Genomic DNA, 26,428 nt, shown 5'->3' with positions numbered 1-26,428 from the left:
ATCGATCGGCCGACGTGTCCCGTCCACCATCGTCATCCTTGCGAGGCCAACCAATGCAACGCCCCGCGGCCACCGCCACCGCCTACCGATCGTCGTCGCGGCCGCTCGGCCCCGGAGCCGGAGGTATCCGCAACCACTAGCGCTGAAAGCCCGGCCTGCCCGGTGGTTGGCGGTCCAGCCGGCCGGGTTCGGCGACCGTTCCATCGGCCGTATCCGCGCCGAATTAACTCCGGCGAGTGCTGCATGCAACGCCCCCTACGTGATCACCCGGCGGCCCAGCGCCACCGAAACACATGCATGGACCGGAAGCGCCGACGCGGTGGCGCCTTGGCTCCTAGTATCTCGTCCTCACCCGGCGCTGCTCGCGGACAAGCCGAACCGGCGAACGCATCACGCGACGCGGACGCGTGAAATCTGCGCGCGTCGCGCCTGCAACCACATGCGACGCGACGTGACCTGACCTGATCCGGGGGCTTGACTTCGAGGTGAAGGCGTGAAAAGAAACAACCTGGTGCACACTCCATCTGCCAGCGTTGGCATACGCATGCATGTCGCTGCCGCGAACATTTATCCGTCCACGTCCCTTTTGATTTTCCGGCCCGGTTTCTTTCTCCCCGCATCCCTATCAATTAACTCCGTCTGGTTGGAGAGCTAGCTAGCCGGGTCGGTACGCACTGTGGTGGTGGTGGTAGCGGCAGCGGTGGTAGTGGTGACCGATACTGGTGGCTCGGCTTTACCCTCATGGATCGACCACGTCTCATGCGTATATAAACAGCGCGGGCGCGGCGCTGATGGCCAGAGACGTGTGGTGCAGCCCGCAGGGGAACTGTACCGTGCCGTGTTCCCTTCATTCCCGTGTCACGCCTCTCGCCACCTTCCCTCTCCTCCGCGGGCTCTCACGGCGACATAACCGAGCTCTGCGCTGCCAGAGGGGACGAGAGCGCGACGAGCAGGGGCTCCAAGTCTGTGTGTGGCTACTAGCTAGGTACGCGAGCGCATATGGGTGCTGCCTTCCTGTCTTCATGGCCATGGGATAACCTTGGCTTCTTCAAGGTATGCACGATGGATTTGTGTTTGCTTTCTTTTTTCTCCTGTCTCTGAGTGTTACTGACGTGGCCTGGCGTTTGCATGCATGCGTCGTCGTTTCTCCTCAGTATGTCCTGTACGGGCCTCTGGTGGGGAAGGCGTTGGCGGGGCGGGCGTGGGAGGCGGCGAGCCCCGACCGCTGGCTCTGCCTCCTGCTGGCGCTCTTCGCGCTCAGGGCCTTGACCTACCAGCTCTGGAGCTCCTACAGCAACATGCTCTTCCTCACCCGCCGCCGCCGCATCGTCCGCGACGGCGTCGACTTCGAGCAGATCGACAAGGAGTGGGACTGGTACGTCACGTACGCGTGCGCATGTGCGTGCGTGCCTATACATGCGACCGAAGAGCTAACAAATCCAGCTCCGGCGACCGTGTGTGTTTCCAGGGACAACTTCCTGATACTGCAGATAACGATGGCGGCCACGGCGCTCTACGCCTTCCCGTCGCTGCGGCACCTCCCGGGGTGGAACACCGGGGGCCTCGCCGTCGCCGCCGTCCTCCACGTCGCGGCCACCGAGCCCCTCTTCTACGCGGCGCACAGGGCCTTCCACGGCGCCCGCCTCTTCGCCCGCTACCACGCGCTTCACCACTCCAACATGGTGCCCACGCCCTTCACAGGTACGTACGTGACCAAGATACTTTGTGTTAATTGTCTGGATTGAACTGATCGATCGATCGATCCCAAGTTCTCAACACACATGACACATGCATGCGTGCAGCCGGGTTCGCGACGCCGCTGGAGCACGTGGTGCTGGGCTTGCTCATGGCGCTGCCGCTCGCCGGCGCGTGCGCCGCGGGTCTGGGCTCCGTGGGGCTGACCTTCGCCTACGTGCTCTCTTTCGACTTCCTCCGGGCCATGGGCCACTGCAACGTGGAGCTGTTCCCCGGCGGCCTCTTCCGGTCGCTCCCGTTCCTCAGATACCTCATCTACACCCCAACGTAAGCCGCCTGCCTCACCATCAAACACACACAGGCATAGTCCCTTCTAGCAGTATTTCCCTTTCGTTCGTTCGGTCACAACTTAACTGAGCACAGTTTGAAAACTAGTGTGTCGGTACCAGATTTTATTCACGACGGTAATTCGCTAGCTACTAGTACTTATCGGGCAATCATAGGCCTTGTGTACGGCCGGGCCGGCGAGTCTGGCCAGATATGGTGCGTCTACTTTGGCACAGCACACCAGATAGTACAGCCCGAACCCACCCCCAACCCACGCGCGGGGAACAGCGGGTCGTCGATCGAGCTCCGCCGTGCATTACTGCCGATGCCGGCGGCTCGCCAACCGCTTCCCTGGTCACCTGTCAACATAGTATCGTTCGTTCGTTCCCACCTATCGATCGGGCACGTATGGTATGGCTGGCCAGCTGACGCTTGGCCTTTTTGCCGCAGGTACCACACCATCCACCACACCGGGAAGAAGGCCAACTTCTGCCTCTTCATGCCGCTGTTCGACCGCCTGGGCGGCACGCTCGACGCCAGCTCCTGGGAGCTGCAGACGAAGAACAGAGCAGGTAAAATAAAATCTCTTCAACTCGAGCGCTACCGCCACAGTTTCTAGTAGCCAGCTTGCGTCCGCCGTGCTGCATGTCCGGCTCGGCCGGTTCCATCCATGTCCATGCGTCATGCGTTTCGTCGCAGCCGAACCGAGTGCGGCGCTAGACTCGGACGGGGCACGCACCCGGCGGCAACTTTGGTGCTCCACACGCAGAGGCTTCTGGACCGTACTAGCCTGATCCGTCTGTGTAGTTGCAACAGCTGGCGCGTTGATTGCAGAGGCGGACGGAACGGAAAGGTTCGTGCTTAACTGCAGGTTAGGGCCGGAGTCCCTGTCGCGGATCCGCTCCGCAGCGACGCCGAACGGGATATGCCATCGGTAATCCTAACACTGGCGTTGGAGCGCGCCATTAGGGATGACGTGCACGCCGCCTGTGCGGTCAGCACCCGGCACAGCAATCGTCGTACTCTAGGCTGATTAGGAAAGCAATCGAGCAGCTGGGGACTGCACTACGTACAGCAGAGTCAGCGGTTGCCGCCATGGCATGGCGTCCCAACCAACTGATGTTTCAATCACTCCACTTAAGTCTCCATGGCATTATTGAGTGGTACTGTATTAGTAACTGCATGCATGTATCGGCTCTGAATTTGTTACCTGGGTCATGGGTGCAGGGATGGACGAGGTGCCGGACTTCGTGTTCCTGGCGCACGTGGTGGACGTGATGCAGTCGATGCACGTGCCGTTCGTGATGCGGACCTTCGCCTCCACGCCCTTCGCGGTGCGGGCCTTCCTGCTGCCGCTCTGGCCCATCGCGCTGCTCTTCATGTTCATGGTCTGGGCCTGGTCCAAGACCTTCGTCATCTCCTACTACCACCTCCGCGGCAAGCTGCACCAGATCTGGGCCGTCCCCAGATACGGCTTCCACGTACGCACACTACATGTTTCTGATTACCACTAGCTTCAGAATTCTTTTGCTAGCTGATCCATCGAGCTTCTTGTCTCTGCGTTATCATGCAGTATTTCCTGCCGTTCGCCAAGGACGGCATCAACGACCAGATCGAGCTGGCCATCCTGAGGGCCGACAGGATGGGCGTCAAAGTCGTCAGCCTTGCAGCTCTGAACAAGGTCTCTTCTTCACTTCATGCCGTGCACCTAGCTGCTGCCTGTAAATGGTGCCTAACTGCCCAGGTGGTGATGTGCAGAACGAGGCGCTCAACGGCGGCGGCACGCTGTTCGTGAACAAGCACCCGAACCTCCGGGTGCGCGTCGTCCACGGCAACACGCTCACGGCCGCGGTCATCCTCAACGAGATCCCCAAGGGCACCACCGAGGTCTTCATGACCGGCGCCACCTCCAAGCTCGGGAGGGCCATCGCGCTCTACCTCTGCAGGAAGAAGATCCGCGTCATGGTAAACACACGCCGCAGAAGCGGACTGATCAGTGTGTAAGCGAGCTGCGGCTAATCGTCTTGAACTGCAGATGATGACGCTGTCGACGGAGAGGTTCCAGAAGATCCAGAAGGAGGCGGCGGCGGAGGACCAGCAGTACCTGGTGCAGGTGACCAAGTTCCAGTCGGCGGAGCAGTGCAAGACGTGGATCGTCGGCAAGTGGCTGTCGCCGCGGGAGCAGCGGTGGGCGCCGCCGGGCACGCACTTCCACCAGTTCGTGGTGCCCCCCATCCTGGGCTTCCGCCGGGACTGCACCTACGGCAAGCTCGCCGCCATGCGCCTCCCCAAGGACGCCCGGGGCCTCGGCTCCTGCGAGTTCTCGCTGGAGCGCGGGGTGGTGCACGCCTGCCACGCCGGCGGGGTCGTGCACTTCCTCGAGGGCTACGCGCACCACGAGGTGGGCGCCATCGACGTCGACCGCATCGACGTCGTCTGGGAGGCGGCGCTCAAGCACGGCATCCGGCCCGTCTGATCGCTCCTCCTCGATCGGCCCTGCCTGCACCTTCCGTCTAGCTATGGCCCAAACCGGGCCCAAGAAAAAACCTCTATTGCTACTCAGTTTCCTTTTTCTTTTTCTTGCCTAAAAAAACTCGGTATTCTTTTTTCCTTCTCGAAGTACACTACAGCTCGATCCTGTGACGTGGGGTGTTGTTCCTAACGATTCAATTTACAGCTGTACTGTTTTGATTTGTACACATATGTAAGTATACGATACATTCGAAGGCAAAAGGACGCTATATGTGGCATCGATACTTAAGAAATGGTACTTGCATTGATACATACACGATACGTTGGAGATCTGTGTTCGGTCCTTGGTGACAATGCAGGAGTGGGTATGGTACTTAGCTAGAGACCATGATGGAACTATTAGCTTTAGCTCCTGCAGACATCTTTTCTCATGCAATGATTAGAAGCCGAACTGCTTGCTATAAGGCGGTCATGATGATCAAAAGAGGGACTGGTAACAAGTCAGAATATTCTTTTATTATTAGAGAGATCATTAATAGTATGGGGAGAGGGATTCTTGCATTGCTCATACTCGTCGAAATTGTAATGCGGTTAGTCACGTCCTGTCTAATTTTGATAGGTTGCAACGCCAAATTATGGTTTGATTAGGCTCTGGTCCAGGTAAGGTCTTGAAACTTGTAAGACGAGATTGTAACACCTGATTTTGAGTAATGCAAGCAATATTTTGCAAAAAAAGAACTAAATATACTTTGTTGTTTCTTTACGGGTTTCATATATGTTGGAGTATATATCTGGACAGAAATCATATTCCTACGCACTACTTATTATGAAGATTATATGTGCTGTGAAGGAGGAAATAACTACCTGGAGTAAATGTGAAGATAACCGCCATTCGATTCAACTAGTAACACAAGATTTCCGTAAAATTGGTAAGAATAGCATGGCTCGATGTTGGCTTTGGGTATGACTATAATTTGGGTGCTTGCTTGGATGGAAACTAATGTTTCGGCGTTGTTGACATCTTTCGTCATCTCCGTTAGCAGAATGTGCTATGTGTTGTGATGGCGGGATCCCCTAGGATAGGCCCATGACAATGATTCAGCCTAGCAGGCATGAACAGACCGACTTTGTGCCAAGAAATCACTCGCCTAGGTCGGCATCATGAAGGCCCAATTCGATTACCCTTCTCCAACGCAAATCCAAGCTGTCGGGCAGAGTCTTTTTTTTTTAATGGACCAGCTGATGGCTGGCATATATTTAAATCATAGTAGGAAGCAGGCGGGAAAACATTGAAAGCTGTCGGGCAGAGTCATTGGGACGTCGACGAGCCCAAGACTGGAGAGGAGGCAACAACCATAGCCCTAGGACCGGAACGTTGCCGAGAAAGGACGCTGGCAGGCTTCTTCCATACTTTTTTTGAGGCTTCTTCCATACTTGACAACGACCGGTCTTGGTGAACCGTTGAACCGTATATTAGTCGGGCCGGGTCAAGTCTCTGACACGTACGTGCAGGCCTAAAACCACAGCAAAGAGCCCTTCCCGATTCTCCTGCCTCCACCGGGCCGAATCTCCAGGCCGTGGGCCGTCGTCCACATCACAACTCTCTGCTGCCTCCACCGGGACCACCACCAGCAGCAGCGGCCGCCGCGGCGCACGGGCGGCCGCGCCTCCGCTCGCTGCCAGCGCGGCAGTTCCCCGCCGACCTCCGCATTCCCCTAGGTTCGTACTCCTCCGCGCGTCCTCTTGGGAACTATTAGGAACTGTCGCGAAGATTACCTGATGCGCGTGTTCTTTAGGAGCTCAGGGATTTGGGTCGCCTACTATTACTCTACTCTGTAGTTTTTATCCCCGTGATGCAAAATGAGCGCAAGCAGTTCCTAGTTAAACGTACCTCCAGCTTACTGAATTGCTCGAATGAGGCCTGGAATGTACGGCAGAATCTGATCTACGAGTATATGACAGGATTTCTGTGTACTGTTCATACGGCAGGGCTTCTTCTACATTATACTCAAAATTGGAGATGGTGTTTGCTGATTTTGGTCCTTTGGGCTTTGTCTCCATAGTAGTATTGCAGGTTTTCTGCTCATGGTTTATGTACAGGCTCATTTCCTTTTTCTTTTACGCGCCGGCTTGACCTCATCAAGTGACAAGTGAGAATCTGAGGTGAGATGGCATGTGGTTTTCCCCCTGTTCTCTCCATGCTCCATCAAGAGGTATTTGCAGATTTTAGGGTGCCCTGATATTTGTATGATTCTAGTAATGCTTTTTTTGCGAGCTTGTTACATTGCTTTCTTCTGGTTGCTGGTAGCATGAAAAGCGCATGATCTAGTTCAGTTGGCAGCATGAAAAGTGCATAGCCTGATTCTTGAAATAATTTCATTATTGCTCTACCCATGTGATATATGTTTGGGTCTAATGTGGCTAGTCCGTACGACTCATGCACTCGTGGGGGCAAGCAGAGACAATAATGAGATTTTGTCCTATTAAGCATTGTTGATATATGACCACCGAATTTGCTGAGCATTATTGGAGGGGTACATTTCATGGCATGACTCATACCTGACATTTTCCTTGTGTGATCTACAAGGATACGGAGGCTGATCTTGCTATAGAATCGTACTCGAACCTACATAATAAGCATGATTTTCTCTCTGTACATTGAAATGTTGGTATGAGTCAGGAATTTTTTTGGAGTATGAATTCATATTGTAATGTTCACATCTAGTCTTCTGTTGTTTACTTTATTCTGAGATTGTACTATTTTTTTTAAAGTGCAATACATTGAGTGCTAAAATTGCAGTTTCTGTGGTTGTTGATGGAAGATACTGGCCATGCTCAGAAAAGTGCAAACTCTATATATTCTAGTAAGACATATGTTCTGTTATACTCCCTCCGTTTTTATTTACTCTGCATATTAGAGTTGACTGAAGTCAATCTTCTTAAAATTTGACCAAGTTTATAGAAACGAATATAAATAGATATCATAACAAATTTATATGATGTGAAAGTACATTCAATAATAAATCTAATGGTATTGAATTGTCATTGTATATGTTCATATTTTTGTCTATAAATTTAGTCAAAGTTTACAAAGCTTGACTTTGACCAAAGCTAATACGCGGAGTAAATAAAAACGGAGGGAGTACTTCTATATAATAACCATGGTTGGTAAAGATTCAGACCAATAGTGGGTTGACCTGTAACTAGTAATGTTCAAGGCAGCGTGGCGGAATGACTGGATGTTGACCTGGGATCAGCTTCTCAGTTCCATTGTTTTATATACACAGACTCTGCAGATTAACTTTGTATGTGAATTATTTGTTAGACATCCCCACACTCACACCAAAAAAATTGGATTGAAGAATGCACACCATTGCTTCTTAGTTCTTTCGCATCAAGGCAAATGGTAAAAAGGTGTTTCAACAGGAATGCTGAATAACCCCTATTACTTGATGCATTTTTATGTTGCTGATGAATAGTTTGAAAGGTGACAATACCTCAGTTAAGTACCAGTTCATTTTCTCTAGTAATCAAAAGTAAATAGCTATATGTATCTCCTTAATAATTATAGCTGTGTAATAGGGTATTATCATCACCAGGCCTAAGTTTAACTAAAATCGATCATGCTCAGAGGTTATGAATTCTGATAACTACTCATTTTAGTCAGAGTTAGGTTGCACACTGCTTTTCAAGTTAGGCAATACCGTGCTACTTCAATTAAACCAAGCTTTCTGTTTAGCTGGAATCCCCAGTCTGGACAACCGCTTCCCGGTGTTTTCTGTAAAGTATTCAACGAAGTTATCAACCTTTTCAAAATACCATGATGTGAAACTGTATGCATTTGGCTCTGTATTCCACATGGGCGTCATTCCCATACTAATGCAAAATTATTGCTCATGGTGCTATATATTATGATTTGTCATTTGCCTAATGAGGCTGAGGTTGTAAGATATGGCTTGTGCCAGAGTTCAACCATCAGTGGCTTGGTGCGATGTGTTTGTCGTTGCAGTTGGTTGTGTTTATAGCTGCCACCTCAGCTGATACTTGGCTATGATGGACAGTCCAAATTGCAGTATCAGAGGCACATGCTCACACATGGATGGGCTCCATGTGTTTCAGTAAAGTCATGCAGCCCCCTGGAGTTGTACCATTAAGGTACAGGGGACCTTGACAAATACATCTGGCTGTGCCTCATTTTCAGGGTACTTCCTGAAAGATTTGTCAAGACAGGGCTAGGATGGGGGGCAGGCATTTATGTTGTTTAAATTATTAAATGTTATGTTAGTTTTAGATTGGTACCGCATGAGTGCCCCTACACCATAATTTTCCTCCTTTTTTGAAAAGTAGCTTGCACCTCACAAAGTAAGAAGAAATGTTGCTGTTGCCCTTAATTTATGCTTTGCATAACTGCATTCTTAAGCAAGTGTGCAGATTGATTTTCCTGATATTTCTGTTGCTAGTTTGACTAAGGGAGCTTGATTGATCTACGGCCATGTGTAGTGTTTTGTGATTTTAGAAAATGGAAGATGAAAAGGGAAATATGAGATGCTTGTGTGAAATTATTGCATTATTAATTTATGTAGAAGCTATAATGCCAACAATTGAGTGATGTACATGTAGCGTCTGGCATATGAAGTTGTGCAAAAGACCCAAGCATCACATATGCAATATGTCAGGCTTGCAGCTCAGTAGTACAATTATGAGCAGTAGTAATGGGTCTTTTTTCTGGGCGAGCTGGCAAAATATTTGGCATGGCTATGCTGGAAATAGTGAATCTGACGACTGGGGCCAGCTTAGCTGGTTTATTCCCATACACTCAAAGAGAAAGTGAGCTGAAAAGAATTGATGCCAAGCTACAGAAGTACTGCAGCATATTAAAGAAATGTATTGGCCTTGGAGCTTAGCGGACCAGACATCAAGTCAAGTATTGGTTCAGTCAAGCTTCTTATGACAAAAGCATAAGATGAATACCACACAAGATCATGGTTTCACGAGATATGCTTGCTTCACATCATCTGGTTAGTATTCTTCTTCATTTTGCTTTGATATTGTTTCTGTGTTTCCTACCTCTGACTGGAAAAGTTCCGTTTTCTCGAAAGCTATTCATGGTGGAACGATCACTGGATGTGTTGTACTTGTATGGAGTAATTATGGTGTGCACGTGGGCTTATCAGAGAAGGATTGTTACTAGGACCGGAGGCATGCCTGAGTTGCTTGGACATAGACATGTGATGCTGGTACGCTATGATATGGATGTGTCAATAAGAAAATACTAGCAGGTTCAACATGTAATTTTGTTCTCATGTTCTCTATTTTAGTCGAGTGCAGTTCAATGACAATTGTCATTGAACTGAAACAGACAATTATCAAACTGCAAAGAACCTATTGTCTTTCTCATGCCTGATGTCCATCATGTCAGTAAAATGTGTTGCTTCTTTTGGAAAATAGTGAAACCACTCCTTGGCATGTGTCGTACCATTTAATATGTTTCAGTTCAGTAGTTCTGATTGTGTTGCCTTGCACTCTTGACTCTTGCTACTCCATGTTGCATAACCTCAAGTACATGTCATACTAAGACCCTTGCTAACAGAGATTTTCGTGGGTGACAGATGTTACATTACCTCTGTGCAATGCTGTTCGGGGCGTGATGGTATGCACCTATTAGAATCTGAAGTTAAAACATAATGTAGACTATTCTAGAAATGGACATGATATAATGGATATGGTAAGTTATTAAACTCCTCTAATTGTCCTTTCACTTGGCCAGCCGTCATGGTGTATCCACCAAAGTTTGTTCAGCATTATTGCAGTTCTGTTACGTGTTGCTGTCGGACACCTGTTTTTTAGGGGTTCACATGAGGAGTTAGACTTCAAAGTAGCAAGTGGGCATGTCGGTTAGTGCTGATCTGGAGAGAGACCAGTCAAGACTTATTTCCTTGCTGATAGCTGAGAAACCTGAGAAATATTGACGAACATTGATTCTTGGATGCTTCACAAATGGGACTGTACTAAAGGTAAGATCTGCCCTGAACTTTACTTTTCTGTCAATAATCACTGGAGCATATGTTGATGTGACGCATTCGCCTATATCTTACATGGTTAGAAAGGAATCCCACAGTTGTACTTGAAGCAAGGGACCTTGACTAAAATAAGTTCTGTTCACTTTTTACGGACTGACAGATCTTTATGTTTTTTTCTTACATTTTTACTTTGCGCGGCAGCTGTTATGTGTTATCCAAGATAGATCAACATACTATGTTGAAGAATTTGCCAACACTGTGCGTTTGTGTCGGAGCCCCAAATAAGTTACAGACCGGGATTTTATTGTGATTACAGTGTCTCGGAGCTATGGTGTTGAACACTACATCTCTGTTCTTCACTCTGAGGATAATAACTAGATCCTGTACCATTGCCAAATATATAAATCATAACGTGATAAAAATATATAGTATTAATTACTCTATCTAAACAGTGCATTACTTGTTGTGCATTAGTTGTAGTCATCCAGGAAACAGTTGAAAAGGAAAGCTGAATAGAAACAACTATATATTCCATAAGATGCAGGGAGGGGCTTAGATAATTGTTCTTGTAGCCAACACCAGTCATTGCCTTGTCAGTAACAATGGCCGGCTTCTGCTGCTAAACAAGCTCCCATGTGTGACCGCACATAGGAGCCACAGCTCACAAACGTAGTACTACTGGGGGGGTACAAGAGATGAGCAGGCAAGAAATGCTCTTCCTACCCAACTAATGTACAATTGCATCCACTCTGGGGCTCAAAACCTCTAACCATGGGCATTGCGGCACTGAGACAGAGATGCGGCATCCGTCACGCACCGTAGATGGCGGAGAGCCTCCGCAGGGCGGCCACCTTGAGCTCCAGGATGCAGATGTACTCGGCGGTCTGCCTGAGCAGCACGTCGACGTCCGCGTCCCGGGCGTCAGGGACTATCTTCTTGAGCTCCCTGAGCCTCCTCAGCACCATGTGCTGGAAGGGTCTCCTGTGCATCAGCGATGCCACCACCCCCTTGCTCTTCCCCACCGTGAACATGGCCTTCCTTCTCATCTCTCTCCCTTTCTCCCTCCCCAGGTTGCTATGTCACTTCTGACTTGTGCTGTGTGGAGGGTGTGTGCTGAGGGACACAGCAGGGGGCGCGTATATATAGGGGCGAGGCAAGGGATGTTTCACTTGGCCATGTGGGGAGGACTAGGTTCTAACCTGTAGACTGAGCTGTAAGGATAGCTAGCTCCCACAGGCCATGAACTGTCCGGCGGTCATTGTATAGGATGGTGCCTCGCTGTTTGGCGTTTGCAACTTGTGGTGATTTGGTTGAAACCTAGGCTGCTCGACCGGTGATCTTGGGTTTTGCCCAACTTCCGCTCAGCTGATGATCATCTAATGATTGTCTCAGCTGCTCGTATATTATTATATAGTACATAAAAAAGAGTTCAGGAGGAACTATCTGGTCTGGCTGGTCTGGTCCGGTGTACATATCAATATCAATATTATATGCACCTAATATAATTAGCTTTGGCCTTCTTTCCCATGTGATTTTAGTTAGCAAACTCCCTTAAATAATTGTGCAAGTGCATTCTCTAGTTTGCCTTTTTAGCGGTTTATTATTATTTAGACACCAGTTTGTGAGAGTGAGCTGACAGGATTATCTTGTTCTTTTTTAATGTTCCATGCGCGCACCCACCGTGCATTTGTTTCTTCCTTGCCATGGCAGCATTATGCCCCCTGTATGCATACAGTCTACCGATCGCTATGAGCCCCAAGGCTATATATAAACAAACCAGCAAGGCACTGCACTGCGCAGATGTCTTCCGATGTCGTTCTTGCTCGCCTGCGTTTGCTGCTAGCTCCAAACAAGTGCTCTTGTCCTAATCACAATCATCGAACGGCCAGCATTATTTGCAATGATCAGAGGAAATGTCCGTGCATGTGGTCTTCGCCAGCTTGCGTCGTGCAAATTAAATTGAACTGCAGATTGACGGCAATCTATCTATCACTGTGGCCGTGTGCCAGATACTGCACTCGTATAGTCCTATGCTTATCATGATTGGAGAAGGGTAAGGGTTATATTCCTCGGTTTGAAACTTCTAAGAGCATCTCCTAGGTGGTCTATGGATGCCGGTGTAACTTTTGTTACTTGTGTATTTGTACTGCCATGACATTTAAAAAATAGACCAGACATGTTTCCTTTGCCGGATAGAGGCAACAATGATTAAGGGTCTCCCTGATGGATGCAGCTAAGGCGCTCTTCGTTATTCCCCTATCTAAGTTCCACCTAGAGAGGGTAGTAGCTTCTGATGGATGCATCTTGTACATCTCATAAACATACTAAGGTTCCTCCATGTCTCCGAGAACTCGGGGTTTGACATAGAAACAAAAAGCATCATAAAAGTGTTTATGGCAATAGCGGATGAATGATTAATGTAACACATATGAATCCAAACTAGGATATCGTATTACAATGAGATGATTGACGGAATTGATGATAAGGATGTGGGTGATGATGATGATGAAGATCGATGGCGTAGTCTCATTGATTGGGGTGGTGGAGGAGCGATACCCTTCTGCCAATCCCCCCTTCGCATCCCTTCCAAAGGTGAGGTTTTATGGTCTTATTCATGGTTCTGGCCTCTTTATTCGTCGCCTCTGAATTCGATAGCAAGAGTTGAAGTAGTCGACTAGGGGTGGTGGCGCCGTATGGTACGAGCGTCCACGCTCGTACCACCCACCATCTTCGCTTCTCGAAAGCCCTGCACGGCCGGTTTTTGTCCCATGTAATCTTCTCTCCATAAGAAAGTTTACTGTAAGCTCAATTAGTGTGATTTTCACCCAGAATTAGGCATTTTCCAATGAATGCTCTCAAAACATCTTTCTCCTTTGGTAACCTGGCGAAATCAGGCAAAAAGGTCGTGCGAGCATTGTAAAATTCTGAAAATCATATGACTATTATGCAGAAATAAAGGATAAAAGTGATGCAAAAATGGACTCATCAACTCCGCCAAGCTTAGAATTTTTATCGGCCCCAGCTGAAAGAACTTTGGGATGAACAAAATTCTGAGCTTGGGGGAGTTGATGGGTCCATTTCTGAATCATTTTTTTTATCATAAGATAGGCTTGGGGGAGTATATTGTAAGACCAACATTCATCATCGGATAAGTGATTCTTTCTCCACTCATAAGGAGCTAACCGAGCAATTTATTATGCAACTAAATAACTAACTTGCAGAAAAGTAGGCTTGCAGAATGATAAAGGTATAAGGTATTTCGCAGATCTCGACCAAGCTTACAATCAAGCCAGTGAGATCCCAATACCTAATTTTCCATGAGATCGATTGGTGCTTCCTCCTCCTCCGTAGGTTTCTTATTCTTCTCTCAGTTGCATGCAACCATCATACACTTGAAGCGGGTTGACATTATCATCATCTCTTCATGTTGCTTGGATATGCCTTTTGTTGAATAATTACGCATTTTCTTGTTTAATTTAACCCAGAAAAATAGTGGATAAAACATGAATAGCAATATAGTGGTGAAACTAGAAACTAGCAACAATTCGTTGAGACTAGTCATGCAATTAAAATCATAAGCAAAATGCATCATATCCATGTCAATCGCTACTAGCAATAAACCAAATGTTATCCCTAACAATGAGGATAAGATGGCATACGACGCAGTAGCAGAAGGTGCAGATGCCCTGATCGTCATGTCGCTGAAGAAGTCGTTGACGTCGGGGAAGAAGTCATCGTTGGGGAACTTGTCGTCGATGATGTCGCCATTCGCAGCCACGATGAACAAAAATCGAGCAGTCGTGCAAGGACGCTCCCCAAAAACTTGATCGCCCCTCTCCCGTACCGAATCACAAGAGGCGGGGTTTCAGAGGCCTGCTGTCTCACTTCCCGGTGCACGCCGGAAAGAGATAGGCGGCTCAATGCTTTGGAATGAGACGAAGAGTTGTTGTGCTCTCGGAACAACAGAGGAGCGACCTATTATATACTCCCTCCGTCCGGAAATACTTGTCATCAAAATGGATAAAAAGAGATGTATCTAGATGTATTTTAGTTCTAGATACATCATTTTTTGTCCATTTTGATGACAAGTATTTTCGGACGGAGGGAGTACGTGAGAAGAGTTGAAACTGGCCCTTCAATAGTAGAAGAAAAACCGGTGCAATAAACGCCATTAAATAGACACACTAAAAACCATTAAGGAGAGAAGAAACGAGCGCACTAAAACTCACACGAAGTGTTCAGTTTCTTCTCCCATTTATACGTCAATCGTTTCAACTTTCTTCTCGCGTGATAAAATAGCGCATACACGTGGCATGGATAAATTTTCCACACAACCTTGTCATGCATGAATGGGCCACATGAGCCTCCGGGATTTACTTTGAATTATTGGCAGAAAATAAGAATTATTATATGGGCTAGGCCCAATAATTCCAACAATTCTCCACCAGATTCCAGAGGCACATAAAATTTGCCTATGGTTCCAAAACCTTGTTTATATACCGGCGTTTCGGTGGAGACTGTTAAGTTGAACTTATACTTAGAACTCCACGCTACACTCGTTCACATCTTGAACAGTGGACTACACCTTGAACTGCAAGTTTTGTGCAAACAAGTTTCATGTAAAAGCCTTGACCGATACTAGACCGCTGAAAACTTTCCCGCGGGTAGGAGCATATACGTCATACTCCGGGGCCTCTTCGTGAGTTTATTAGAGAACACCCAACTCTCACAGACCGCGACATTTAACAGTCTAACTAATATAGGTGTGTTCTTTCTAGATGTTATGTAGGACAACATCATTGCCTACCCAAGCCATTCAGAACACATTAAGATAAATATCAACCTTCCATAGAGATTAGAAGAAAATTGCATCATAAGGAGTGGATTTTTATCAAATAAATATTCTCCTCTCAGTTATCCAATAGCTTGTCTCGCCAACTTTAATTCATGGATCTCCGATCACAAAGAATGGGTTACCACCATGAACAACTTATGTAGTGGGTCTCAATCCCATCTCCTTCGATGCATTGTCTATCACATTTCGTGATAAACCCTCTGTGAAGGGATCTGTCAGATTCTTCGACGTGTTTATATAGTCCAACGCTATAACTTCGAAGTTTCTCATGAACCTGACAGATTTCAGTCTCCTTCTCACATGTCTTGACGACTTCTTATTATCCTTAGAACTGTTTACCTTGACAATCACAGTTTGATTATCACAGTTCATTAGAATAGCTGGTATTGGTTTTTCAACCACCGGCAAGTCCATCAAAAGTTCTCGAAGCCATTATGCTTCAATTGTTGCCCTGTCTAATGCTGTGGGTTATGCTTCCATTGTTGACCTTGTTAAGATGGTCTGCTTGCAAGACTTCCAGGAAACAACAGCACCACCAAGTGTAGACACATAACCACTTGTTGCTCTAAGCTCATCAGCATCAGATATCCAATTTGCATCACTATAACCTTCAAGTACTCGTGGATACCCGGTATAGTGAAGTCCATAACTCGCAGTACCTTTCAGATAGCGCATTATTCTCTCAAGTGCATGCCAATGAACATCTCCTGGGTTTGAAACAAACTGGCTTAGTTTACTCACAGCAAACGAGATATCAGGCCTCATAGCACTAGCTAAATACATAGGCGAGCCAATGATTTGAGAATATCTCAATTGATCATTTGTTTCTCCTTCGTTCTTTCAAATCAAAACACTCGGATCATAAGGTGTTGGAGAAGGTTTGCAATCTGAATATCCAAAACGACCCAGAACCTTCTCCACATAGTGAGACTGCAACAGAGTGATCCCACCATCACCGCCTCTTAAAAGTTTGATGTTCAAGATAACATCAGCTACTTCAAGGTCTTTCGTCTCAAAGTTTTGATTCAGAAAATCTTTCACTTCCTCAATGACCTTGAGATTTGTTCCAAATATAAGTATGTCGTCAACATACAAACATAATATAACTCCCTCGCCCCCACCATGGCGATAGTACACACACTTGTCGACTTCGTTTGCAACAAAGCACGTAGATGTCAAAGTTCGTTTGAACTTCTCGTGCCATTGCTTAGGTGTTTGTCTCAAACCATACAATGATTTCAACAATTTACACACTTTTGCTTCATGACCATCTACTACAAAACCATCGGGTTGTTCCATGTAAATTTCTTCGTCCAACTCTCCATTTAGGAAAGTTGTCTTAACGTCCATTTGATGAACGAGAAGATTGTGTGAGGCAGCCAATGAGAGTAGTACTCAAATGGTGGTCAATCTGGCCACAGGCGCATAAGTATCAAAGAAATCTTCACCTTCTTTTTGGGTATATCCCTTGGAAACAAGCCGCTCCTTGTACTTTTCAATTGTACCATCGGGCCTAAGCTTTTTCTTGAACACCCACTTACACCCTACAGGTTTACACCCATAAGGACAATCAGTGATCTCCCATGTCCCGTTAGCCATGATGGAATCCATCTCACTATGCACAACTTCTTTCCAGTAGTCAGCACCAGGAGATGAATAAGCTTCTGAAATAGAAGTAGGAGTATCATTCATGAGATACACAATGAAATCTTCACCAAATAACTTTGCGGTCCTTTGTCTCTTGCCCCTTCTAGGAGCTTCATTGTCATCCTCCTCAGGAATATATGTGTGTTTCTTCTCGGAATGTTCCAATGGAACAGTAGGTCCAGGAGCTGTCTTTGACCTCTGACTAGATGAGCTAGGCATATCCTTCATAGGAAAATATCCTCAAAGAAAGTCGCATCATTCGACTCCATGATTGTACCGACATTCATGTCAAGTACCTCATATTTCACCATTAGAAATCTATAGCCAATGCTATGGAAAGCGTAACCCAGAAAAACACAATCAACTGTTTTTGGTCCAAGCTTACGCTTCTTGGTAATTGGTACATTGACCTTCGTCAAACAACCCCAATGTCGTAAGTAGGATAGTTTAAGCCTTTTCCTTTCCCATTCCTCAAACAGGGTAATCTATTTATTCTTCATGGGAACTCTATTTAGGACATGACTTGCAGTCATCAAAGCCTCCCCCATCATTCCTTGGAAAGTCCCGCTGTGTCTAACATGACATTAACCAAATCAGTCAGAGTTCAGTTCTTTCATTTGGAAACCCCGTTTAACTGGGGAGAATAGGGAGGCGTCCTCTCATGTATTATACCATGTTCCTCGCAGAATAAATTGAACTCATTGGAAAAATATTCTCCATCGCGATCTGCCCTAAGCCTTTTGATCTCTCGATCGAGTTGATTCTCTGCTTCGGCTTTATAGATTTTAAAGTAGTGCAAAGCCTTGATAACCCACAAGTATAGGGGATCACAACAGTTTTCGAGGGTAGAGTATTCAACCCAAATTTATTGATTCGACACAAGGGGAGCCAAAGAATATTCTCAAGTAGTAGCAGTTGAGTTGTCAATTCAACCACACCTGGAAACTTAATATCTGTAGCAAAGTGTTTAGTAGCAAAGTAATATGATAGTAGTGGTAACGATAGCAAAAGATAACGGTAGCAAAAGTAATATTTTGGGTTTTATAGTGATTGTAACAGTAGCAGCGGAAAAGTAAATAAGCGAAGAACAATATAGGAAAAGCTCATAGGCATTGGATCGGTGATGGAGAATTATGCCGGATGCGATCGATTATGTAACAGTCATAACCTAGAGTGACACAGAACTAGCTCCAGTTCATCAATATAATGTAGGCATGTATTCCGAATATAGTCATACGTGCTTATGGAAAAGAACTTGCATGACATCTTTTTTCCTACCCTCCCATGGCAGTGGGGTCCTATTGAAAACTAAGGGATATTAAGGCCTCCTTTTAATAGAGTACCGGACGAAAGCATTAACACATAGTGAATACATGAACTCCTCAAACTACGGTCATCACCGCTAAGTATCCCGATTATTGTCACTTCGGGGTTAACGGGTCATAACACATAATAGGTGACTACAGACTTGCAAGATAGGATCAAGAACTCTCATATATTGATGAAAACATAATAGGTTCATATCTGAAATCATGCCACTCGGGCCCTAGTGACAAGCATTAAGCATAGCAAAGTCATAGCAACATCAATCTCAAAACATAGTGGATAGTAGAGTTCAAACCCTAACAAAACTAACTCGATTACATGATAAATCTCATCCAACCCATCACCATCCAGCAAGCCCACGATGGAATTACTCACGCACGACGGTGAGCATCATGAAATTGGTGATGGAGGAAGGTTGATGATGACGATGGCGACGGATTCCCCTCTCCGGAGCCCCGAAGGGACTCCAGATCAGGCCTCCCGAGAGAGTTTAGGGCTTGGCGGCGGCTCCGTATCGTAAAACGCGATGAATCCTTCTCCCTGAAAGTGAATATATGGAGTCAAGGTTGAGGTCAGTGGACCATCAGGGGGCCCATGAGGCAGGGGGCGCGCCCAGGGGGTAGGGCGTGCCCCCACCCTCGTGGACAGGTGGTGGGCCCCCTGACGTGGATCTTTCTTGCAATATTTTTTATATATTCCAAAATAATTCTCCGTTGATTTTCAGGTCATTCCGAGAACTTCTATTTCTGCACAAAATAACACCATGGCAATTCTGCTGAAAACAGCGTTAGTCCGGGTTAGTTCCATTCAAATCATGCAAGTTAGAGTCCAAAACAAGGGCAAAAGTGTTTGGAAAAGTAGATACGACGGAGACGCATCAACTCCCCCAAGCTTAAACCTTTGCTTGTCCTCAAGCAATTCAGTTGATAAACTGAAAGTGATAAAGAAAAACTTTTACAAACTCTGTTTGCTCTTGTTGTTGTAAATATGTAAAGCCAGCATTCAAGTTTTCAACAAAGATTATGAACTAACCATATTCACAATAACACTTAGGTCTCATGTTTACTCATATCAATGACATAATCAACTAGCGAGCAATAATAATAAATCTTGGATGACAACACTTTCTCAAAATAATCATGATATGATATGACAAGATGATATCTCACTAGCCCTTTCTAAGACCACAAAACATAAATGCAGAGCACCTTTAAAGATCAAGGACTGACTAGACATTGTAATTCATGGTAAAAGAGATCCAGTCAAGTCATACTCAATGTAAACCGACAGTAATGGATGCAAATGACAGCGGTGCTCTCCAACTGGTGCTTTTTAATAAAAGGATGATGACTCAACATAAAAGTAAATAGATAGGCCCTTCGCAGAGGGAAGCAGGGATTTGTAGAGGTGCCAGAGCTCGGTTTTGAAATAGATATGAATACTATTTTGAGCGGTATACTTTCATTGTCAACATAACAACCGAGAGATCTCAATATCTTCCATGCTACACACATTATAGGCGGTTCCCAAACAGAATGGTAAAGTTTATACTCCCCCTCCACCAACAAGCATCAATCCATGGCTTGCTCGAAACAACGAGTGCCTCCAACTAACAAGAGTCTTGGGGAGTTTTGTTTGCAGTTATTTTGATTTGATTTTCATAAAGCATGGGACTGGGCATCCTGGTGACCAGCCATTTTCTCGTGAGTGAGGAGCGGAGTCCACTCCTCTTGAGAATAACCCGCCTAGCATGGAAGATACAGACAACCCTAGTTGATACATGAGCTATTCGAGCATACAAAACAGAATGTTTATTTGAAGGTTTAGAGTTTGGCACATACAAATTTACTTGGAACGGCAGGTAGATACCGTATATAGGTAGGTATGGTGGACTCATATGGAACAACTTTGGGGTTTATGGAATTGGATGCACAAGAAGTATTCCCGCTTAGTACAAGTGAAGGCTAGAAAAAGACTGGGAAGCGACCAGCTAGAGAGCGACAACAGTCATGAACATGCATTAAAATTAATCAACACCGAATGCAAGCATGAGTAGGATATAATCCACCATGAACATAAATATCATAGATGCTATGTTGATTTTGTTTCAACTACATGCGTGAACATGTGCCAAGTCAAGCCACTCGAATCATTCAAAAGAGGATACCACCCTATCATACCACATCACAACCATTTTAATAGCATGTTGGCACGCAAGGTAAACCATTATAAGCTCCTAGCTAATTAAGCATGGCATAAGCAACTATAATCTCTAATTGTCATTGCAAACATGTTTATTCATAATAGGCTGAATCAGGAACGATGAACTAATCATATTTACAAAAACAAGAGAGGTCGAGTTCATACCATCTTTTCTCATCTCAATAAGTTCATCATATAATTATCATTATTGCCTTTCACTTGCACGACCTAATAGTGTGAATAATAATAATAATAGTGCACGTGCATTGGACTAAGCTGGAATCTGCAAGCATTCAATTCAAGAGAGAGATAAGGTAATATGGGCTCTTTGTTAGATCAACAATAATGCATACGAGAGCCACTCAACATTTTCATTATGGTCTTCTCCTCTCGACCCCAAAGAAAAGAAACAAAACTATTTACATGGGAAAGCTCCTAACAAGCAAAAGAAGAACGAGAAATCTTTTTGGGTTTTCTTTTTAATTACTACCACTACAAGCATGGAAAGTAAACTAACTAAAAAGCTACAACTATTTTTTTTGGTTTTTCTAAGGTTTTTCAAACATACAAGAAGAAAGCATAAAAAGGGAAATAAACTAGCATGGATATTACAATGAAAGAGTATGAGCACTGACAACTAGCATGAGTGTGTGAACATGAATATAATGTCGGTGAGGAATATGTACTCCCCCAAGCTTAGGCTTTTGGCCTAAGTTGGTCTATGGCCACGGCTGGCCTGGCGGATATCCAAAGTAATAGTTGGGGTCGTACTGAGAAGAATCCCCCTGGTGCCACTGGTTGGCGATCTCTTCCGGATTCCATTGATAAATAGATTGCCGGTGAGGATTAAATTGTGATTCTGGCTCTGGCTCTGTAGCTGGTGTGGGGTTTCAGTATGCGTGAATGGCCTCCGGCGGAACAAGGTACTTGCCTGCAGATAAGTCAAACAAGGAAGGAGCAGGCAAAGTAATAGTCTCAGGGTGATTTTTATCAAATATTAGCTTGTACTTAAGCATCTTTTCCTTATTCTTAACGATAAAATCATGTGCTACCATACTCTTATAGTCTATAAAAACAGGAGGCGACAACTTCTCTTCCTGCTCATAATGTCTAATAGGTATGTTAAAATGTGCAGCGAGGCGCGAGGCAAAGATACCTCCCAAGATGGGGCCCTTAGTACAGTTAAGATTTAACCGCTTTGCAACAATAGCGCCCATACTAAATGTGTCATCGCAGAACAAGGCATGACACATAATAACAATATCAGGGGCACTAAGGTTGCCACAGTTTCTGCGACCAATTAAGCATCTACTAGCAATTATTGCAAAGTAACGTAAAACAGGAAAATGTATGCTAGTAATTCTTGCATCGGAAACCTTCCTCGTTTCTCCTACATCAATTGTATCAATAAACCCTTCCACATCGTCACGATGTGGTTCCTCTACGCTGCCCTCAAAAGGTATCAAACAAGCCTGACAAAAATCACGAAGTGACATCTCCTTATGCTCATCATATAAATAAAATTCCACCGTAGGTGGTGAGCTCCTAGCATGGAAATGAAAGTTTTGCACAAAGATATTGGTGAGTAAGAGATACTTTTCGCGTTGGTCGTGGAGGAAGGCGGTGAGGCTTGCATTCTCAGCCAACTCATAGAAATCATCATAAATCCCGGCTGCTCTCAAGAAATCATCACAAGGCATTCACACGGCCGAACGTCCGCAGTGCGAGGGAGATTATACTTGGGCTTCTTGTTCTATTCACTCTGTTTATCCTTCGAGCTTCGGCTCGATGAGCCCCTCAAAAATCTCTTCATCTTTTTTCTGAAATTTTTAGTAACTTAAAATAAAAGTGAACCAAACTCAACAATATTGATAGCAACTTCTCCTACAAGTGCCTAGAGGCAATATCATGCATCAAAACAACTTTTGACCATATAAATTTGACATGCAACCTCAAGAACAAGGTCACCTAAAAAGCAAAAATTTGCAATGAATAAAACACTAGAACAAAAAGTAATTGGACCATTGGAGGAGTCACATACCAAAGAACAATCCCCCAAAGCAGTTTTGTGAATGGAGCTTTGAGCAAGGAGATCGAAAATGGCAGCAAGATGAGCTTGGACTCGGGTTTGAGCTGGATAGTGATTTTTTGGGAGGAAGAAGGAGTGTGTGAGTGCAAGGATAAGTGGAGGGGAGCCACCATGGGCCCACGAGGCAGGGGGGCGCGCCCACGGGGGTAGGGCGCGCCCTCCATCCTCGTGGCCAGGTGCTTGCTCCCCTGCTGTGTTCTCAGTGCCAGATATTCTCAAATATTCTAGAAAAAATCATATTTAATTTTCAGGGCATTTGGAGAACTTTTATTTTTGGGGTATTTTTTTATTACATTGATAATTCAGAAAACAGACAGAAAAATACTATTTTTGCTTTATTTAATATAAATAACAGAAAGTAAAAAGAGGGTACAGAGAGTTGTATTTTCTAAATTCATCCATCTCATGCTCATCAAAAGGAATCCACTAACAAGGTTGATCAGGTCTTGTTAACAAACTCATCTCGAATAATATGAAACCAGAGAATTTTCGAATAACACTAGGTTACCTCAACGGGGATATGCATGTCCCCAACAATAAGAATATCATATTTCTTCTTGACAGTAGGAAGAGGAAATTCAAAACCTCCAATAGTAACTGTTGAATTTTTTCCAATAGAATTGATATTATGGACTTGAGGTTGTTTCCTCGAAAAGTGTACCGTATGCTCATTACCATTAACATGAAAAGTGGCATTGCCTTTGGTGCAATAAATAACAGCCCCTGCAGTATTCAAAAAGGGTCTTCCAAGAATAATAGACATACTATCGTCCTCGGGAATATCAAAAACAGCAAAGTCTGTTAAAATAGTAACGTTTGTAACCACAACAGGCACATAACCACAAATAGCGACAGGTATAGCAGTTGATTTACCATCCATTTGCAAAGATATTTCAGTAGGTGTCAACTTATTCAAGTCAAGTCAACGATATAAAGAGAGATGCATAACACTAACACCGGCTCCTAGATCACATAAAGCAGTTTTAACATAGTTTCTTTTAATGGAGAATGGTATAGTTGGTACTCATGGATCTCCTATTTCTTAGGTATTCCACCCTTAAAAGCATAATTAGCAAGCATGGTGAAAATTTCAGATTCAGGTATTGTAACTCCCCGGATGTAACTTGCCATATTTGTAACTCCGACTCTGCCATTTTCGGCTTTAAGTTATGAGGTTCCCTTCGTGGTTGGGTTTTTGTCTTTGTTTTGCATTTTGTTCATGTCATGCATTTCATATCATGCCATCATGTGCATCGCATTTGCATACGTGTTCGCCTCATGCATCCGAGCATTTTCCCCGTTGTCCGTTTTGCAATCCGACACTCCTACGTGCACCGGCGTCCCCCTTTTGTCTCTTTTCGTGAGCGGGTATTAAACATTCTCGGAATGGAACGAGATTTGCCAAGTGGCCTTGGTACACCATTGGTAGACCGCCTGTCAAATTTCGTGCCATTTGGAGTTCGTTTGATGCTCCAACGGTTAACCGGGGAACCGGAAAGGTCTCGTGTGTGTTGCAGCCCAACACCCCTCCAAAACGGCCCAATAACCCATCCAAACCAGTCCCATGTCCTCCGTCGTCGGATCACGATCGCGTGGCCGAAAACTACACTCCATTTAGACACTCCTACCTCCTCCTAGCTATATTTATGTGCACCCTCCTCAAATTCGGGTCCCAAACCCTAAAATCCTCCCCCGCCGTCGCCGGACACGTCCGGGTCCTGCCGGACACATCGCGCCGCTGCCCCGCGCCTATCGCACGCCGCCACCCACCGCCGCCCGAAGCGCCCTGCGCGCGCCGCCCGATCCGCCCCCTCCACGCACCCGCGCCGCCGCCACCACGCGCTCCGGTCGCCGCTCGCCTACGCGCCTCGCCAGCCACCGCCGCCTCGCCAACCACCGCCTCCGCCGCCGTGCTCCAGCGTCGTCGCCGCCGACCTCCAGCGCCGCCGCCTCGCGCTCGCCAGCCACTGTCGTCTTCCCCACCTGCCGACGTCCTCCCCGTCTCTCTCCGGCCCCGGCTCTGGCGAAGTCTTCCGGCGAACCTCGATCTGCGCGAACCCTAGATCTGATTCGGGAGGTTGACCTCATTTTTTCCACCAAGTCTTTTCCCTCTAACTTTTTATGCCCCTGTTCATCATGCCATAACTTCATGACCGTAGCTCTGTTTCACGCGCATGATATATCGGAATGTTCATTGGGAGATGCTATTCATTTCATTCAATTGTGACATGCTTGTTTGAGTCCATCTTGATGCCCAAATCATTGATGCAAGAGTGCTACAAATTGTTAGGTGCTGTTACTTATTAGAGTATGAGGATTTGTCATTTTTGTCACTTTTGTTGTGTGCTTCATATGGGCATGAGCCCTACATATGTTTTGATCTATGCCATGCCATCTTTACAGGGGAGATTGTTTACATGTTCCCGACAGATTGTTTACATGTTAATCAAAATTTCCATGGTTGTTGTTGTTGTTGATCCATGCATGCTATGAACTTGCTCTTGCCATGGTTAGCTTCATGAACATGTCTTCTTGCTGATGCTATGCTTGTTTTATCATGCAAGGCTTTGTGATGAGTGAATTGAGTTTGCAAAGATGCCTTCATAATTCTGTTTATGTCATGCTCTGTTTTCTGCCAAGTCTGAGACTGTTCATAAAACTTGCTATGTTTACATGGGTGCCATCATATCTTCTGTGCCTTTTTGGCTCATGATCAGTAAGGGACTTTTGTTCTATGCTTTTGGTAGATTCATGCCATGCCTTTGTTTGCTATGATATGTTCTTGTAGCATGTTGTTTGCTTGCTCTAAACATTGCTTCCTGATGTTATTCCTGGCATGTTAGTATTTTCACTAAGTCTGTGAAGCTGATATCATTTGCACCTTTTCCATGCTTGTTTGAACCTGTTATAGTGTGATTTAGCCGTATCTCAGTGTTCATGTTTTGTCAAGCATCTTGAGTAGATCACTCCCATATGCTTTGTTGCTATGTTGGGGTGCAGTAGCTTAGTTTATCGTTGCATTCTAGATGGCATCGTGCTGTTAATCGCAGAATTGTGCCATTCTTGTTTTGCTTGCCATTTGCAAAACGTGCATCCGATTCCGGTGATCTTTATATCTATTTCGACCGAAATCATCTCATCTTTCCAGCGGCACACTTGGTTTGCGAAGTTGATCCTTGGTTCAATCTTTCCCTTCCGAAGCACGCATATGCATTGCATATCACATCTCGCATATCATGCCATGTTTTGTATCATGTTGCTTGCGCATTGCACCGTGATTGATTGTTGGTCCTTTGCTTGTGTTCTTGCTTTGGGTAGAGCCGGTAGACGAGTACGTGATCGAGGAACCTGTTGAGTACGCTAACGAGGATCAAGCTTTCGTCATCTCTGAGAACTTTGCAGGCAAGATGACCATACCCTCGAAATCACTTCTATCTTTGCCTGCTAGTTGCTCGCTCTTTTGCTATGCCGCGATACCTACCACTTGCTTTATCATGACTCCCATATTGCCATGTCAAGCCTCTAACCCACCTTTCCTAGCAAACCGTTGTTTGGCTATGTTACCGCTTTTGCTCAGCCCCTCTTATAGCGTTGCTAGTTGCAGGTGAAGATGGAGTTTGTTCCATGTTGGAACATGGGTATTGTTGGGATATCATTATTATATCTTGTTTACTTTAATGCATCTATATACTTGGTAAATGGTGGAAGGCTCGGCCTTATGCCCGGTGTTTTGTTCCACTCTTGCCGCCCTAGTTTCCGTCATACTGGTGTTATGTTCCTTGATTTTACATTCCT

At 45.7% G+C, this 26,428-nt stretch overlaps 2 protein-coding genes and 1 long non-coding RNA gene across 6 annotated transcripts; 2 read left to right on the top strand and 1 right to left on the bottom strand.

Annotated features, from left to right (window-relative positions):
* The first annotated feature begins 647 nt into the window (after positions 1–647).
* LOC125509410 (very-long-chain aldehyde decarbonylase GL1-1) lies at positions 648–4,806 on the top strand. Of its 4 annotated transcripts, XM_048674377.2 has the most exons (9): positions 672–1,053; positions 1,155–1,375; positions 1,469–1,701; positions 1,803–2,022; positions 2,473–2,594; positions 3,250–3,503; positions 3,596–3,703; positions 3,781–3,987; positions 4,058–4,806. In XM_048674377.2, exons 1-9 carry the CDS (start codon positions 1,000–1,002, stop codon positions 4,496–4,498), a joined length of 1,860 nt encoding a protein of 619 aa, XP_048530334.2. In that variant the 5' UTR covers positions 672–999; the 3' UTR covers positions 4,499–4,806. The 4 variants fall into 4 exon arrangements, with proteins under 4 accessions (XP_048530333.2, XP_048530336.2, XP_048530335.2 ...); XM_048674376.2 differs by having other exon boundaries at positions 648–1,053; positions 1,155–1,701; XM_048674378.2 differs by lacking the exon at positions 2,473–2,594 and having other exon boundaries at positions 660–1,053.
* A 1,225-nt stretch (positions 4,807–6,031) lies between these two features.
* Positions 6,032–12,863, top strand: LOC147971721 (uncharacterized). The gene is made up of 4 exons (XR_015604802.1): positions 6,032–9,512; positions 9,594–9,731; positions 10,104–10,508; positions 12,225–12,863. It is a non-coding gene; the product is annotated as an uncharacterized LOC147971721 (long non-coding RNA).
* On the bottom strand, positions 11,024–11,613 carry LOC125509411 (uncharacterized). Its single transcript, XM_048674380.2, has one exon. It carries the CDS (start codon positions 11,558–11,560, stop codon positions 11,324–11,326), a length of 237 nt encoding a protein of 78 aa, XP_048530337.1. The 5' UTR covers positions 11,561–11,613; the 3' UTR covers positions 11,024–11,323.
* Positions 12,864–26,428: the final 13,565 nt, after the last annotated feature.

The sequence above is a fragment of the Triticum urartu genome, chromosome 5A (assembly GCF_056163025.1).
Source record: "Triticum urartu cultivar PI428250 chromosome 5A, HENAU_Tu73, whole genome shotgun sequence".
Taxonomy (NCBI): Eukaryota; Viridiplantae; Streptophyta; class Magnoliopsida; order Poales; family Poaceae; genus Triticum; species Triticum urartu.
This window is presented reverse-complemented; position numbering and strand designations above follow the sequence as displayed.